Genomic DNA, 17795 nt, shown 5'->3' with positions numbered 1-17795 from the left:
CTAGCAGTGGCCTGATAAATGTTGAAAATATAGGTCATGGTATTCGTTTTCTGAGCCGCAGGCCACAATTCTGTTCTGCGCTAAGCAGGTGTCTGTCCCAGTGCAGGAATGGTGTCAGGGTGTGGGGGACCAGGATAGTTGACACATTGTTTTTAATAACCAGGTTTTAGTAACCATTATTTTGTATCTGAATTGAACGAGACAGGACAGCTTCCAAGACAGCGATGTAAATACTTGGATTCTGCTCAGTGGCGACTTTGCAAGGCTGACTAGCTCATCTAGGAAGTTTTATGCCCCGGCATGGAAGATTCCTTGTCAAGCTTCCAAACCTTTAATATAAATATGACTTAGCGGTTAGCAGCGTGCCTGCTAAGCAGCCAGCGGGTGGAGGGCAAGGGATATAAATAACTCCTGACCTTTCAACTCGGGGGTCTAAATCTGCATTAAGTTTCTGCCCGTTGAATTGAGTTGTTTTAATTATCCCAAATTCAGGATCAGAGAGGATTGTGCGGGCAATAGGTCGGTTACAAAGCATGTCACGTGTGCCCCGCTCACCGGATTAGTGTTCTTCTAATCCTCTGCTGTCTGTTCTTACATCTTGTAGTGAGGCCTCGGCTGCAGGGCGCTCAGCGGCCTTGTCATGTGTTAACAGTGGGACTGACCAGTTCCCTACTTAAGCAGCAAATGCTCATCCAGGCCTTTCAGTGCGCCGGGCACTGGATCCGCTTGTGCACCAGAGCTATTTTTTCCTGTACTCTCTAGTACTATGCTGGGTGACAGAGTATATATTCAAAGTTACAGCAGTAAAGATTCAGTGTATATGTTGTAAATGCTGTAAGCTTTTTTCCCATTATTTGGATACGACGTACTCACATCTTCCTGTGTATTTTTAATAATTTCTATCTGAATAATAAAAGTCAATGCAATGTAAATGCTATGACATCAGTGATTACACTGCATCATTGGGTTGTAATGTAGGGGGGGTTAATCTACAGATGAAAATGCAGTAGATATGAGAACCCACTTATATGTATGATACATGCATATGTATGTGTATACACGCACAATCATGCGTATTCAGGTGAATATGTGTTATATGTGAGGCTTTCTTTAGATCCCACATGTCCTTTATGTAGTATCATCCATACTTGGAGGCTGCACACAGGGGCTACGTGTAGTGCTTTTGAAATATGTCATCTGGTTTTGAAGCCTAGTTTCGTTATTCAAAAGCCGTGTAACTCTGGCTTCTTGACCTCATTTGAGTAGGCCTGTGCCCCTTATTTCTGAGACTGCTGACATCATTGCCACCTTTAGCTGTGGGTGATCTGAATGTGGCAGGGCACCCTGGGTATCTAAGTCTGTGATGCCCGAGTAGCTGGCATCATCCTGGTGGGACATGCCCTGGGTTTACTGGGAGAACTCAGTTAATCTTGAAGGCTCAAAACTTGATTTAGACAGTTTGGCAAAAGAACGCCCCTTAAAAATTCATGAACCACATGTTTCAGAAATTTGATAGGTGGAGACGGACGGGGATGGGCAGGCAAGGGCCAGGCCAAGAGCCCGCATGACCAGGCCACTGGCTGTGGCACAGTACAGGAATGTGAAGTTGCTCTACTCAGAGGTGGTGCAGGGCTGGGGCTGGGCAGGAGAGGAGATGGGCACAGCAAAGAGCACCTTCTTCCTGGCCAACATCAGCTACCTTTCCTGCGCTTCTCTGCATTGAAAGGTCACAGGTTGTGGGCTGGGAACTTGGAGAGCATCTGGGATTCAGGCCATGTCTGGCAGGGGACGCCGCCTCAGGAGCGAGGGGACCTGTCGGCAGACCTAAGCTCCAATAGCTGTCACAGCCGTTAAAGGCCCAGTGCAGAAGTGGGAGTCAGGAGAAAGACGTGGTGGGGGAGGGAGGTGTTGGGCTGAGCCTGAGATCTCCTCTTTGAGCCCTAGGGTCTACGATTCCTGGGCTTAGAGATTCTTGGCCGCAGGTGCAGTTGTCTGGGGCTTAGGGGTGTTTGCTTTGCTTTCAAGTTGTGAGAACAGCTCTTGGGATCTTGACTTCCTGGTCTATGTGAGAGGATTGAATTATAACTTGTGAAATTGACAGTCTGTGTTCCCGGGCAACGTGAGGATCAGATGCCAGCAGGGGCACTTTTTAATCATTTGACCTCAGCATCCGCTGGTTCTACATCTAAGGGTTCAGGCAGCCCCTAATTAGAACTATCTGGGGGAAAAAAACCAAGATGTAGAGTCACCCTGTCATCCTTCTCTGACCAGGGTGGGATAGCAGCTTATTCACACAGGGTGTACAGGATACTGGGCATTATGAGGAATCCATAGATTATTTAAAGTACACACGAGGATGAGTACATCTTATATAGAAACACCAGACAATGTGTTGGTTACTTTTCTGTCAACTTAGCACAAGCTGGAGTCATCTAGGAAGAGGGAACCTCAGTTGAGAAAACGCCTCTGTCAGATTGACTTATAGATAGATAGGTTTGTGGGGGATTTTTCTTGATTGATGATTGAGGTAGACGGGCCTAGACTATGGTGGTTTTCCTCCCTGCTGGGTAGGTGCTCCTGAGCTGTGTAAGAAGGCAGGCTGAGAAAGCCATGGAGAGCAAGCCAGTAAGCAGCGTCCTTCATGACCTCTGCCTCCATTGGCTCCTGCCTCACGTTCCTTTCCTGCCCTGACTTCCCTCAGTGACTGGCTGTAACCTGGGGTATGTAAGGTGGAACAAAGCATTTCCTCCCCAAGGTGATATTGATCATGATGTTTATCACAGCAACAGAAAATGAGCTAAGAAAGCCATTTTATATGGAGCATCTGAGCAGCCATGGCTTTTTAGCAACTTGGAGGTCCCAGAACCCACAGATAACAGAGAAAGGTGATATTTAATGGATTCTTGGTAAATGCTCTGTATACAAGCGAGCAAACTGATAAATGAATGAATGAATGAATGAACGAGTAGCTTTCAGGTAAATATGATATCCAGCCCCTAAAGATAATCATAGGTCGTCACACTCATGCATGATCTTGTGGGCACTTTTCTCAGTAGGGAGGAGAGAGTGTGAGAGATCCAGGAGGTTAGGGCAGACACACCCGCGCTGAACACAGATCTCCAGAGATGAACCAGAGAGAGGTGGGATCGGTTGACATCCCAGGTTCTACTTAGGTGATTTAAATATCCCATCACTCCTAGTGCTGTCATCCTGGCATCAGCACTCTGTGGTGGGTCAGAGCTTGAACATCTTCACCAGGAGCCTAAGGTGTGCCGTGCACTGTGGCATGCGCTGGCAACAGGATGCCAGTAGAGGCCTGGGTTCAAGTGTATAACGCCAGCGTCATCCGTGCAGGAGAGAGGCTATAAGTGGAGCAGAGGACATGGCCAGAGGACATGTCTTCACACATGGAAAGTAGCGGATGCCACCTTGTTCCCATTCTTCACCCACAGGACAAGAACTTGGCACACCCCCCTGGCAAGCTAATGAAGCACTTGGGAACACAAGCTCTGTAGTGCAATCACGTTTATCTACAACCAGCAGCTTTTCCTGTGCTCTAGTGATAAACAAAGGCTCCTGCAATGGCGGCATAATCATAACACAGAGGGCAGAAAATGATGGCTTTTGTGGTTGACACCACCGGGGACGTAGTTGGATCACAGAAACCTTGGTATCCATCGGGACTGAACCCCAGAGCCTCCTTGGATACCAAAGCCTGCAGATGCTCAAGACTCTGACAAAATGACACAGTGTTTGCATGAAGTGTGTGTGTGTGCCTGTGTGTGTGCTCCCACAGGCTTCTAGCCTAATAGTATCTAATTTAATTCAAAAACCTATGGAACTCTGTTCCTCCGCAGGCCCTGAGGGAATAGCAATCAGAAGGCCCCAGCCCTACTTGGTACAGGAGGAATCTTCATCGATGGAGGGTTCTGATCTGTGTGCAGCTGCAGCTGCAGAGGCAGAAAGCCCTGGCTGCAGAGCTGGCTTCTCCAATGAATCTCTGCAAACCCAACAAGCTGCAGCGGCGCTGGGCTTGGGCCACAGGACCACAGGGCTGTGCTGACACAGGCGTGACACCAGGTCAGAGGTGGTGGCAAGCTCCAGGGAGCGAGTGAAAGCAAGCAAGGACCTGGGTTCCAGAGCATTCCTGAGGGTCAAACTTCTGAAGTTGCTGTGGGCGCAAATCACCCACTGTCTTCGTTAAGAACAAAACAAAACAAAAAAAACTTTGACTATCGCTGATCTCTGACATTTTCAGTTTTGAGAAAAACGTTAATGGGAAATTTAAAATCTTCAACCGAGTACGTTCAGGATGACGCTAAACAAAACAATTCCGTCTTAGCATGGGAGGAGAGAGCTAGGCGGTGATGCTCGCCGTCAGCATGGTTTAATGCAATTCACTAGAAAGGGAAAGAACCATGTTCTCAAGTTGTAGCATTTCCAGGTGACAGCCAGGTTGGATCTTAGGACAATGTTGCAGGACTCTCAGAATGAAACTGGAATGCATGGCCTGGCGTGGGCAGCTTTCCCTGTCTCGTGCCCTCGGGGACCGCTTTCCTGGCAGCCTGCCAGCACCCCAAGGCTGGAGAGTCTTGGGTTTTCCCCCCTTCCTGCTCTCTCCTGACAGCCAGTTCCAGCTCTCCCTCTGATGGCCTTGGTTCTCCTTTGGTCTTGGTTCACCCATCCTCCTCCATGGCGGTCTCCCGAAGAACCCCGGTCCAGGGAAGCCCCTCCCACCGTTCCTGGACCGGACTGCCTTGACTGCATCTCTTCATCCTGCCTTTTCTTTATCCAGCATATCCCGAGAAAGACAACGAGTCCCTTGTTTAGTATCTGCCTTCCCACTAAAATGAAAACACACGTCTTTCCCTATTTTCTCTGCAGCGCACTCCTGCCACCGAGTACGAGCCATCTGTGCCAAGCAGATCCCGAACAAACACGTCTCAATGCTGAATGAACGAATTTGTCAATTTCTCCAGTGACATTTAACAACCGCAAAGCCACGAGACCGCATAGCACATTCCTCCCAGGGTTCTGCCTGCTGGCTGGCACGCCTGGCTTTCACCGTCTGTACGTCACCTCTGTTGATAGTTTAAATGCCATCAAAACCACTCCCCACTATCCCAGGGCTTCCCCTTCATGCAACGGGAAGTTTCTGGTACATTCCCGCCACTGCCTCTTCTCCTGCATTAGCTGTTTGCAATAGCCATGTGGACGTCTTTGCTCCTTGGCTATTCGAAGGAAAGCATGATTCTGTGTTGCTTTTTACCTGGTACATGGAACCAATGTGCTATGATCAAGGCAGGCAAGACATATCTCCCATATGTGTCAACTTTGCCTTGATTTAAGAGCAAAAAGTAGCCTAGAAATCTAAGAGGGCACCGCCAGGAAGAGGCTGAAGGCCAGCCTCGGACCAGAGTGACGGAGCCAGTGGCTGGAGAATGGTCGAAGCAGTCCCATAACAAGGCTCTTAGCTTGGAGACACAAACCCAGACAGCTAGCTGTTTCACTCACGTCCTACTTGTGTCTCCAGGACGTACTGATATCCCTAGAGGGGAGGAGACAGTTTTAGCACAAGGGACAGACGAATCCTGGCTTCAACATGGTCAAAGCCACTGTTGCAGGCGACCCTCAGCCCTGTTCAAAGCCTTCCCGAGTGTTGGCAACCACCGGGTTTGGGAGTTGACCAGTCACCTCATGAACTCTGTGGCACCAAGCTGGAATCTGCAGACCACAGCACCCAGAAATACATCATGGGTTGTCCTCATGACCCTCTATGGCTCTAGAAGTGTGAATTTAATTTCCAAATTAAAAGCCAGAGAGAAAAGCTTCCAAGATGACAACAAAATGGGGCATTAATTTCTCACCCTTTAAAGGGATTTAGGAACAGTTTAAATTATGAAGAAACCAGACTACCCAACTAATAAGCTAGATGCACATTAGGAGACCTAACTCTTTGCAGTAATTAATTTCCATCTATTATGAATGCAAATATGAATAATTAAGTAAACAAAAATCTCTAGGTCGGCCAGAACCATCATTTTTCTTTGTGTGTTTAGGAGATGAATGTAAGCTTTGAGGTCAGACACGCCTACGGCAACTTTCTGGTTTTCCCACCTGATGTGTACAACCTGGGGCTGTCTGTCTGAAACTCCACCCTCCAATACGTGAACCGAGGACTCTCACATCTGCTTATGAGGACAAGGTTGCTGTAGACAACACATGTGAGAGTGTTTCTTTCCCCAAACGGGACGCTGCCAAACACACTAAAATTAATCACCCTTCTTTTCTGCGTGTTTTACAAAGTTAAAGGATCCAATTCACCTGAAATTTCTGGGGATTTTTTTTAAACGGTAAACCAAGACTAAGATTTGTTGGTTTGAACTGACACACACTTAGCAGTGTCAAGAAATAAACGAAATCTCAAATATTCCAATTAAAAGTTCATTACATCTATTACTTAGGTGTGCAATGGAGAAGCCCCACAGTTTTGATGGCTAGGGACACGAAATATTGTCAATGTTGATAACACCCACAACGCATTCCAAGTGCTGGTAACCACTTACTTGTTCCTGGCCGAGCATCTGAAACATCCACTAGGGGCCCGGTGGCCTGAGACACCGATTGGTAATGCACCGTGTGAGTCACTGTCAGAGACTTCTGTTTCGCTGCCTCCCCAAAGTCGGCATCTGTCAGCAGGACTGTGGAGCGGTCATCTGCAAGAAGGCGCACACAGGAAGGCCAAGCGTGTTTAACAAAGAGAGGAATAAATGCCAGCTCTGCATTTGTGTCCGTCCGAAGATTCACATACACTTTGGTGCAGAGGAGGCCATCTGTGCTGAGGCACGTCCTTTCTGTCTCTTGTGGCTCAGCCCCACCTGGTGTATCTGACTACTTGGCATTCTTTAGAGTTTATGTGTTTGTCCAAAACTTGCCTGATGGGATTGCCCTGTGGGACAGGCCCTTTTGGCTGCTAGAACACTCTTCGAGAATTAGGGAACAAAACTTTGCAGTCCACCACACTGGGGTTGGCTGCCACACTGGCCTCAGTGTTTGGAGGACAAAGGGGCAGGGCCTGTTCCCTTCCCCCTGCTACTTCTGAGCTTTACTCTTTAGTGAACGCTTTGACTGACCTCAAGGATCTCTCTCTTGTAAGAGAACACTCATAGCATAGGCTCTGGAAGGCAGGAGGAGCCAGGGCCTCGGGAACAGCTGTGTGAGGCATGTGCCCTGTCTGTCTGAGGACTGCTTTTACCTTTCACTCTCTCTTTGGAGCCCTTTGACACAAAGGGAGACTTTTTGGTTGGGATGTGTGGAGTTTCTGTACATTTTCAGAGACTGTGATTCCGTCTAATGTTCTGATTATCAATCATCCAGCCCGTCTCAAGAGATGGGGGGTGGGGTGGGGATGGGGGCACTGATTCTATGTTCATAAACAACCCGGCAAGGCTTCTGTGCCCAAAAATGGCTCTGAACAGAGAGAACCTCACAAAACCCAGCTGCTCAGGCTCTGGCAGGGGAGGAAAGGCCTCTTGAAGTTAGAATCAAATTTCCTGGCAGAGAACTGGGTAGGAGGCTGCCAAGCTGTCTGTGAGTGTCCCGGCGGGTGGCACACAGCACAGGCTGGTGCTGAGACAGGTGCCAGAGCTGGGCTTGGAGGCTTGGCTCCAGAGCTGCCCTCACAGAGAGTGGGGTTTTGGACAGAGATGGCCTCACAATTTAGAGCTGACGCCAGAGGCCCCCAATCTACACTGGTTTGTCATTCATAACACAGCTGTGTTGTGGATTCTGGTGGGCAGTTGTGTTTTTAAGATGAGATTCATGGCTGGGTTGCAAGCCTGTCCTGGGCAATGTCGAGTGCCTCCCTGGTTGTGAGAGTAGCCATTTATTCCGGACAGAAATGAATGGTGGTCTAATATTGGCCTCTTGTAACCAAAGCCTGGAGTGTTTCCCAGTGGTTAGAAGATGCCGTCGGCCCACTGTTTGGGAATCACAGGAGGTAAATGATAGTTGGCGACAGATGATGTTGGGCAGATTGTATGAATCTCCGGTCCGCAGGTCATGGTGACACACAGAGATGACTGGCAGACCATCCGGCATCCAGCCAGCACAGAGAGCCCATGGAAGCCGCGTACCGCTGGCAGGCCCAATCTTGCTGAAACAGGCGTATGAAGATTGCGAAGGGTCCTCTATAACCCTCGCCTTATGTAACCAGTGACCTAGCCAAGCTCCCCTACGCGTGCCTGTACTCCAAAGCCAACACACGGGGGGTGCTTAGCAAAGTGCAAGGCCAAAGGCGGTTTTAGTTTTCATGCCCCGTCTATACAGATCAATGAGGGGCATTGCAGAAACCCCAGTAGCAAAAAAGACAGACAACCTGAAGCAAAGCACGCCCTTTTGTCTGCACTGAGAGAAAACTAACACACCCTACTGCATTTCAGAGAAAAGTGGGGCTTCCTATTTGACATGGGGCCCAAGAATTAATGGGGGTCAGCTGCCTGAGGGCCAGACTGGACTTAAGTCATGGTTCTTCTAAACAAGGCTACGCCTGGACTGAGGGCTGTGGCGGGGAGGGCAGCCCAGACCTTAGCGTTTCAAAGCCAGCAGCTCAAGATACTGCTCAAGATGGCGGGGCAGTGAAAGGGTGACAGCCATAGGAGACTTTCTTTCTACCTGACCTCCTCTTGCAGCCTTCCTGGCAGGAGGTAGTCAGGGACCATCCTAGGAGGCAGGCAGTGTATCTAGGCCATGGGGAAAGGGCTGCCCTGGCACCGAGTGGCAGATGATGCCTTCCAAACCAAATGCAGTTTGCAAAGGGGTGGTCCCAGTGATGGTCCACTAAGGCGTTAGTCGTATTTTCATGGTTCTTGAAGGCTCGCAGGACTTAAGAGGGTCCTGCAGAGGGCTGCTGGCACAGTGGCAACCATCTGTCACTAGAGGCAAATGGTATGGTGGCAAAGCTGGAGGTCAGCCAGAAATCCTGGGTCTGCTGCTGTCTGGTGACTTTGGCCGGCTGTGTAAACCTTTCCATGTCTCATATAAAAGCAGTTCCCTTTCCTGTGAGCTGATGGGAGGTTAAGCGAGTAACACACAGAAAGTGCTGTAAGGGCACATGGGGACTCAGAGGGCTCTCGATACATGTTAGGGGCCTCTGTGGCTGTTAACAATTACAGGAAGATGACAGGTCAAGATGTTGGGTTTGTGGGTAGATAGGCCACAGTGCCTGTCCCTTTTTTATTTCATTTTATTATTTTTTATGCCTTCTCTAAGACCGGGAAACTGGGGGGCTGGCTGTTTCTCTCAGTTCAGGATGTTACGGGATGCCGGGAACAGGGTTACAGCCTGCATGGAGGCATTTATTTATTTAAGTGCTAATCAAATTCTGAAGGTTTATTTAACGGAGGCTGAGCTCATCAGAGTTGGCAAGGAGAGCACAGAGGATATCTAAGATGGATCTTTAGCAGGCAGGCTTAGAGGCTCACTGGGTTGTTGAGTTTTCTTCTCTGGAGGGACAATGGTCTCTGCAGCAAAGGCCCAAAGCTGTCAGAGGCGGGGGCCCCTCGTCCTGCCCGGTGCCAGCTATTCCCCTCAGCTTGTCTACTCGTGGGCACCCAGGCTGCTTTCCTACCCAGTCCTTCCCGGTCAGGACGAGAGAGTACGGGCAGCTCGGCAGCCGCGCGGTGTAACGCAACTAGCAGGGCGCTTACCTATGGTTTCCATCGTGTCTCTCTCTTCGATCAAAAGCTGAGCCCTGGGTATATCGATGTGCATTCTCAGGGTCTGCTGCTGCTTGCTTAAGGTGTCTGACGTCCGCGTGTTCTTACTGAGTGAGGATGAGACAGGATGCGTTAGCCGGCCCAGCTCAGCGTGACGTACGTCAATGTGCCACACACTGTAGCACTCGGGTTTATCGCTTAATTATGAAAACAACTTGGAGAGAGGGGAAGGAAACTGCTTTGCCTTCACCCGAGAGATATTTACTAAGATTAAACCTCAGTGGACAAAGGAGGAGGGTCAGGACATATAAATCTCTAATAGATAGGGTTAAAAAAAAAAAAAAGACCAGTCTTGAGACAATTCCCATTTCTTGGGTAAGAGTGAAAACGAAACAATTAAAGAAAAGTGTGTGTGGGGGGGAACACATTCAAATGATAACATTTTCACTTCTCAGACATGAGACACGGCGGTGACGGCGAGCGGGAAGCCTGCGCAGCACTGGGCACTGGATGCGGGGTTCCCTAACAGACTCGCACCCATGCCTAGCTGTTTCTGCTCTAGTGATGAATCACATGCCTTGTTAACATCTCTGACATTACTTTGGTTTTCCTAGCTGAGTACTGTTTTGCAATAGAGATGGAAAGAAAAAAAACCCACCTCAATTACTAAAATAATTTTATCTCAAAAAATTTGTGTACCAGAAAAATTACTCTGAGAGCGAATTCTCTAAAAGTAAATGGAAGTAGGTGGTGAGACTGCCTGGTAATCACAGCTGGTTCCAGCCCGCAGCTCAAAGATGAGCCTTTATGCTGAGCAGAGATCTAAAAGAGCCGACAGGGGCCTCAATTAACAATCTACTGTAGGGTGGTTCAGTCTTTCATAAGGGTGTGCTGTAGATGTTTAGATCGTTTCTGAAGAACCACCCAGCAAGGGGAGTCACTGGGGAACTTCTTCCGTGGAGCCATTTATGGTGGCCCCACGTCCAGGGGCAGCGTCTTCAAGACCTCCACAGGGTGATTTCTGGAATCAGGTTCACCTAATGATTTGGTTGCCTCTATCTCTGTCTCTGCCCCCTGCCCCTCTTCCCCTCCCCCCCTCTTCCCCTCCCCCCTCTCTCCCCCTCCCTCCCTCTCTCCCCCTCCCTCCCTCTCTCCCTTCCCTTGCTTTTTCAGTCTCTATGTTTTTTTGTGCCTGTGCTTCTTTATGTGGAGGCCGGAGGCTGACGTTGGGCATCTTCCTGACCAGCTCTCCATCTTATCTTTCTGAGACAGAGTCTGGTTGAAGCCGGCACTAGCCGTTTCTGCCAGGTTAGTTAGCCAGCAGGTGCCCAGTGAGGCAGACATAGGCACGCCTGACTTCTTACATGGGTGGTAGCGATCCAAAGTCAGCCCTAATGTGTGCGTGGCAGTTTCTTTATCCCCTGAGCCATCTCCTCAGCCTCACGTGCTAGTTAGTTTGAAGGGAGAGCAAGAAAGGTCTGAACAATGCACACCGAGTGCTTTTCCCTCCAATGAAGGACTTTCCTTGGTTCCTGCTCACCCACTCCTAAAGCAAGCAGCTGATGGGGTCTAAATCATCCGCGCGAGGAATCCCTGTATGCTGCCTGTTGAAGCCCAGGTTACCACTGCATAGCTAATGATACCCATTCCTTACAGAACACCCCACAAGCAAGGCTGCTCCTATAAGATTCACTGCTCCTCTGGGTGCTTGATCTTGAACCGAATTTCTTGCTCTGCAGACTCGTAACCAGGTATAAGTGGGTTGTGAGCCTCGGTCAAGCCAATTCTGTGCAGCCGGTGTCCAAGCCTTTTGGCCTGATTTTTCTGATTTTTCACATGATCTCTATACACCTTCACATTATTTCATTTCCCGTTGCACTTGTGGTTAAAATAAGAAGGGAGAAAAGTGCAGAGATTCACGCAGTTGCAGAAAACGAAGAGCATTTGCGATCCTTGGGGGACTGTGAGCTGCCTGCCATGCCCCTACCATCTGAATTTCCATGGAAACATACGGGCAGCCTCTCCACCATGAGCATCCAAAAGACCCGGTTAGAAGCCATGGAGGACTTGAGCATGTCCTTGTAGCCAAAAATAGAAACGTGATCGGGTTCCTTCTCCTCAGGCATGGTTATGAGGCAGCAGCTGCTCTGACAAACTATGAACACCAGGAACAGGTCCCGCTCGAGTGACAATAAAGGGTCCCCTGTCTCAGGGACACAGGAACCAAGCTAAAGTAACTGCTGTGAAGGCTGACACCGTATGAACAAGAACACACTGAGGTCGTGCGGGCTGGACGGAGAGTCCGTCAACTCCGGAGAGGACCCTGCCAGGCCCCTCAGTAGGGTCACATGACTCAGCGAACCTTGAGAGCCAGGCCCTCAGCTGGGAGCCTCTATCTACTTCCTGTTCCCTTTGGCCCTCCTGCCGCGTCCTTGTGCTGCCTGCTGATCAGCCATCTTTTCAGTAGGCCAGGCTGGCCCTGCGGGGGGATCCCTCCTGCCCTAGCCCCATTCTCTACTTAATTTAGTTTTCTTGGCACCATTACTCTCTGGCATATGTTTAATCAAGTCAATTAAACATATGTAATTGGTTTATCTTACTCATTATTAGTTTCTCCCACCGGAATTTCCGCTCCACAGGGAGTTGATCCACTCTGGTCCTTACATGTCCCCAGAACAGCAGGGGTTCAGAGGACTCGCTCAGTAGGTGGACGTTACATGTGTCCTGTTATCTTGGGTGACACAACATGATCCTAGCAGCCTAGCCCCAAAGGCTTTGCCGCAGTCGATAACAGTTCCTGGTCTAAAAACACTGGGCTCAACCTAAGGTGTTTCATGATATTAGTATTACGGCCATGTTTGGTTTTCTGTTGTTTAACATATAAAGGGTGATCCTCAAAAATTTATCACCACTGGTCACTATAGCCACAGCAAAACCTTAAAGGATATCATTAGGAGAAACCTATTTGCAACCCAGAGGATTCTAAATGTTTTTACTGTGGAAGCAAAATGGCAGTATGAAATTACACATCGCAGAACCCAGATGAATGTGTTAGGTATCAAAAACGTGACCTCTGGCCAGCCGTTCCGCGTCCTGCGGTTTGACTAAAACAGCAGCGTTGTAAGACGCCGTCTTCCCCGGTCATCCAACGCATTTGTTGTCGCTATTCTCCTTCAAAGTCTTCACAGTTTCCTTAAAGTCACATGTCCATATAAGTGTGTGTCTGTATGAGCGAGTATGTATGTATAAGTGTGTGTTTGTGTATATGCGTGCTTGTATGTACAAGTGTGTGCATGTGTGTGAGTATATATCTGTGTTTATGAGTGTGTATATAAGTGTGTATGTGTATAAATGTGTGAGTATATGCATGAATGTCTGTCTGTCTATGAGTGTGGGTTTGTATGTATGAGTGTGCATGTGTATGTATGAGTGTGCATGTGTATGTATGAGTGTATATTCATGAGTGTGTGTAAGTCTGCATGCATGAGTGTTCATGTGTCTGACTATGTGTGAGAATGTGTGTCTCTGTGTATGAGTAATATGAGTATGTTTATAGGAGTGTGTGTGTGTGTGTGTGTGTGTGCGCGCGCGCGCGCCTGGTGAAGATGTACTTGTCCCAGATATAACAGAATGTCTCTCTGAAGTATAAAACAACTACGAGCAGGATCATATCTGGTTGTGACATCTGGATGGGCGTTTTGAGATTATGTGTACAAAGATGTGAACATAAGAAGCCTAAGCTAATTTAAGTGCTCAGCATGTTTCCTCTTTTCTAGCACTGGCTTTCACACTGATGAGAGTCCTTGGGCACTGACATTATTAGTTGGTAGCTGCTCAGAGCAAGGCAGTCTTCCCACTTGGGAGGCTGGTATACAATCATGTTCTCTCTCTCTCTCTCTCTCTCTCTCTCTCTCTCTCTCTCTCTCTCTGTGTGTGTGTGTGTGTGTGTTACATGCATGTGTGTGTCTATGTGTGTACACACAGGTTGATGTCAGCATATCTTTTACTACCCCCCTACTTTTTTGAGACAATGTCTCTTCCCTGAGGAGCCCGGATCTCCAACTAGAGCTAGGCTAGCTGGCCAGCAAGGCCCTGGGACCTGACTGCCTTCATCCCTTCGCACTGGGTTACAGATGTTCATGCTGAGAATCCAGACTCCGGCCCTCTTGCTTATACAGCCAGCACATTATCCACTGAGCTATCTTCCCAGCCCAAGTTGTTTGTTTTGTTTTGTTCTTTTAAGCTATTCTTGTTGAAAGTGGAAAAAAAATCTTACTTTCAGGATCGTCATCCAGCACTATGACATCACTGCCCCTCCTTCCCTGCTGGATGACATCACTTTCCCCCTTCCCTGCTGGATGACATCATTGCCCCTCCTTCCCTGCTGGATGACATCACTTCCCCCCTTCCCTGCTGGATGACATCACTTTCCCCCCTTCCCTGCTGGATGACATCACTTTCCCCCCTTCCCTGCTGGATGACATCATTGCCCCTCCTTCCCTGCTGGATGACATCACTGCCCCTCCTTCCCTTCTGGATGACATCACTGCCCCTCCTTTCCTGCTGGATGACATCACTGCCCCTCCTTCCAGGTGAATCCACCACTTGTTAGAAGAACTTGGAAATAATTTCCCAATCACTGTTGTTGTTTGGAGGAAATGGTAGTGGTTGCTAGATTTAACGTTTCCAACATCAACTGATAGTCAACAGAAGACCAGGACTTATTCCTGCTCAGTGGGTGGCCTTTCAATGCTGCCACTTGCTCTGGGGTGAGTGGGGGAGTGGGAGAAGGCTATGGATACATTAGGTCTCAGGAGAGGCAAAACTCAGACCATTCTTACACAACAGAAAACAGGGACCGTGGTTTCAGATCCTTTCAGCGCAGGTGTGAATTATGGATGGGGGCACCTAGAGGACATAGGGACAGAGACTAACAGGAAGGAGGAGCTGGGAAACCCACACAGCAGGGGGAAAGCATCCCAGGATTGTCGCCAGCTTTCCAGGAGGCTGGAGAAGCCCCACTGGGGCCAGATGAGCAAGATGGTCCTGGGAAGGGGCAGCTGAGGTGAGCAGTGGCCACGCCTGTGGCTGCAGGCAGCTATTGTCACTTACGCGGTTGCTTATTTATAGGTCAGAGATTCTGCAAGAGCTTCCAGAAAAACTGAACTGTATGGGAGATGGCCTCATGTTAAATGTCAGCTAATTCGTAGTGTTCAAGCCTGCATTATAACATGTACTCTGCCGAGTCAGTCAGTCATGGTTAGTCAGGCGGCTTTTGCTTCTTTGCTTTCTAGATGTTTTATCTGTTCTGACAAGTCCAGAGGAGTCCGGATACAACATACGGGGCTGCAAAGATTGCCTCTGACTTGCTTGGTAAACAAATGTAGGTTTCCAGATGACCATGGCCTTGAGGGATTTTATGCAGATTTGTGTAATCTCTCACATAAGTCTGATGTTTTCTGATTAGAAATCCATCCTGAAGGAGGCGATTTGGGGGAACTTGGATTTGTTTGCTTTTCATCCAAGCCCAGACTCTTGTACCCATCTGTCTACTGGACAAACTCACTGATATGTGAAAAGAATTTCAAATTCAACATGACCCACTTAGGCCCTGTATTCAGATAAGTACCAGCTCCCAACCTCAACCACTAAAAAACAAAAAAAATCAAAATGTCTGTATCCTGCCTCTATTTTTCCTATTCGTGACAAGTGACATCAACACTCTCCTAATTACGCCACTCTGAATTTCAGAGTTGGCCTAGATCCTGCCCATACTGTTACTTTATCTGTGATGATTCACACAGGCTTAACACACAGTGTGTCCAACAATGTGTCCGAGAAACAATCTTGGTGCATCAGTGGCACCCAACCTCTTCCTATGTCGCTAAAGATACTGATAAGTTAGAACGTGAACTCGTTGTGAATAACACTGACAGCTTTACATGTGCAGATGAACTGGAAGCTGCCGTGGAGACCAAGTGGAAAGAACTCACCCTTGCTCCCATGCAAGGCCACCTTAAATGGCAACCCCATGCTCCCTACTAGGGGCTCTGACAGTTCCCTTCTCATTTTCTGGTTTTGCCTTTTATCCGGTCCTTACGTTGTTCTCAGAGAGAGTATTAGTGGAGGGGTGATAGAGTCGTCCAATTAACCTCGTGTGCAATGCTCAGCGCCACCCGGATCGTGTGTTTACAGAGCGCGGAGTTGAGAAAGCAGGGGGAGATGAGTGTTTGAAGTCAAGGGGCATGGGGGGTGGGGTGTAGGGGTTCAGAGGAGGGGCACGGAAAGGACACAGTCCCCTCTTCACGTCACTGTCTGCCATGAGCCCCGTGGGAAGGATGCAGTTTATCTAGGATGCTCCTTCCCTGGCCGCCATTCACTGCATGTACCAAACCATGATGACTAAGGACGAAGCCACAGTACCAAGTGTGAAACAGGCAGGGCAACGGCTGGGCCCGGCAGCACAGGGACAATAGCAGCAGGGACTGCTAAGCACACACGTGGAGGATGTGGAAGGCATCTTGGGACCGAGAGTGAGAGTCTATCACAGTTCACTCTGGCCTTCGGAGGGCACTGTGTATAACGCCTTTTCTTTTGTGGCCTTCCTTGGGCTGGGCTGACTGTCAGAAGTCCTGGGGGCTGTCTACCTGAACAGAAGCACAGCCTCAGCCCGCTGTAGCACACCCCGGCTTCTGTGGCACCATCCTCCTGCTCGAGCCTACAGGACAGACATGCGTGGCATGTCTAAACATAGCCAACTACACATGTTTTGGACTATAAATGAAAATTACATGTCACAAACTCCAGACCATCCTTATCATTAAGAAGTAATCAAAGCACATTAGCACTGTCCCTTGACACGTCGTTTGACGCATGATGCTGAGGACAGGGTCACGTACTTACCTCATGAGCATTTCAGCTAAACTCTTCGCATCTGGGGAGAGAAAACTAACGTTAGTATAAGAACAACAACACATAATTAACACTTGCTTAGGAAAAAATCAACTCTTTCATGTAGTTATATCAAATCTTCCAGTTGGATGTCCAGCCATTTCAAGATCACACTAATGACCAGGGGCTTTATGGCTCCTTATTTCTTCCACATGGGAGTATTTTATGGCTTTTATTTATAACGGAAAGATGCACAAGTACCTTGCAGCCATAAAATTGCAGACATCTATTAAAGTTTTTATTATAACCTATTTATTTGTCACTTCTGGAGAACCCAGTTTTATTTTCAACAGTCAGGAAATTAACATTTGTGGAAAAGTCATTTGCGAAGAACAAACTAACTCTTTTCATTACCCAGCAAAGACAAGCATGGGGGGGCCTAGGCTCCTGGGGTTCACTTTAAAGTGGCTTCAGTATAGAGTTCTGTGGCCTGGGTTGGTCACTGATTTTTTTTTTTTTTTACAGACTTGGGTGTTTTACTTCAAACTCAGAAATAAAGCTTTATTGTGTGCCCCTGCCCCTGTCCAGAACACTATTTATGGAGACCTGTTTATCATCTCCGACACAAGAAATCATATCTCAAAGTATTGTAGGACAGGAGATCGACTTATTTGGTAACACTATTTAGAAATGAGCCCTTTCCATTAAATTATGATTTATGCTTTTTACACATTCAGTCCTGGCAAAAGTGAAGTTTCCTTTCCTGGAACACAAACATTTAAAAAAAAAAAAGATTTTCTTTCTTTGCTCTAAGACTTCATGCTAGGGAACCTGCTGAAGGAACAGAATTTTCTGGAAGTGAATTTATGTGATGGTGAATGCTTCCTCCACACTGAAGAAAAACACATGCAGGGACATTTGATTTGCCTGTTCTGTCACATGTGTGCAGACATGGGGACAATTCCCCAGCGCCTGGAACACCAATGACCCAGACAGCTTGCTCTATAAGCCACCAGGCCATGCCTGTTCCATCAACGTTGGGCCCCAGATTTGTGCACAGATCAGTTAAGTCTAGAGGGCAAAACTGGTCCCCTCTAGTCCGCCCACAGGGGAAAACACAGGAAGCAAAATAGCACCGAATCTCCCAGCTTCTATCTTTATAATCGTCTGCAAAGATGAAGTAAATAG

The 17795-nt window shown here is 48.2% G+C and overlaps 1 protein-coding gene across 3 annotated transcripts in view; it reads right to left on the bottom strand.

Moving 5' to 3' along the window:
- Positions 1 to 17795, bottom strand: part of DSCAM (DS cell adhesion molecule) — a 580894-nt gene that overhangs the window by 27301 nt on the left and 535798 nt on the right. For all 3 annotated transcript variants that reach the window (XM_084800819.1, XM_084800820.1, XM_084800821.1), the window contains 3 exons: positions 16620 to 16650; positions 9708 to 9823; positions 6567 to 6716 (listed from right to left, as the gene is read on the bottom strand). In XM_084800819.1, coding sequence (XP_084656945.1) covers positions 6567 to 6716; positions 9708 to 9823; positions 16620 to 16650 — 297 coding nt within the window. The remainder of the gene's footprint in view (positions 1 to 6566; positions 6717 to 9707; positions 9824 to 16619; positions 16651 to 17795) is intronic.

The sequence above is a fragment of the Acomys minous genome (assembly GCF_964271855.1).
Source record: "Acomys minous genome assembly, chromosome: 11".
Classification (NCBI taxonomy): domain Eukaryota; kingdom Metazoa; phylum Chordata; class Mammalia; order Rodentia; family Muridae; genus Acomys; species Acomys minous.
Note: the sequence above shows the minus strand (reverse complement) of the source record. Positions and strands in the feature narration are given on the sequence as shown.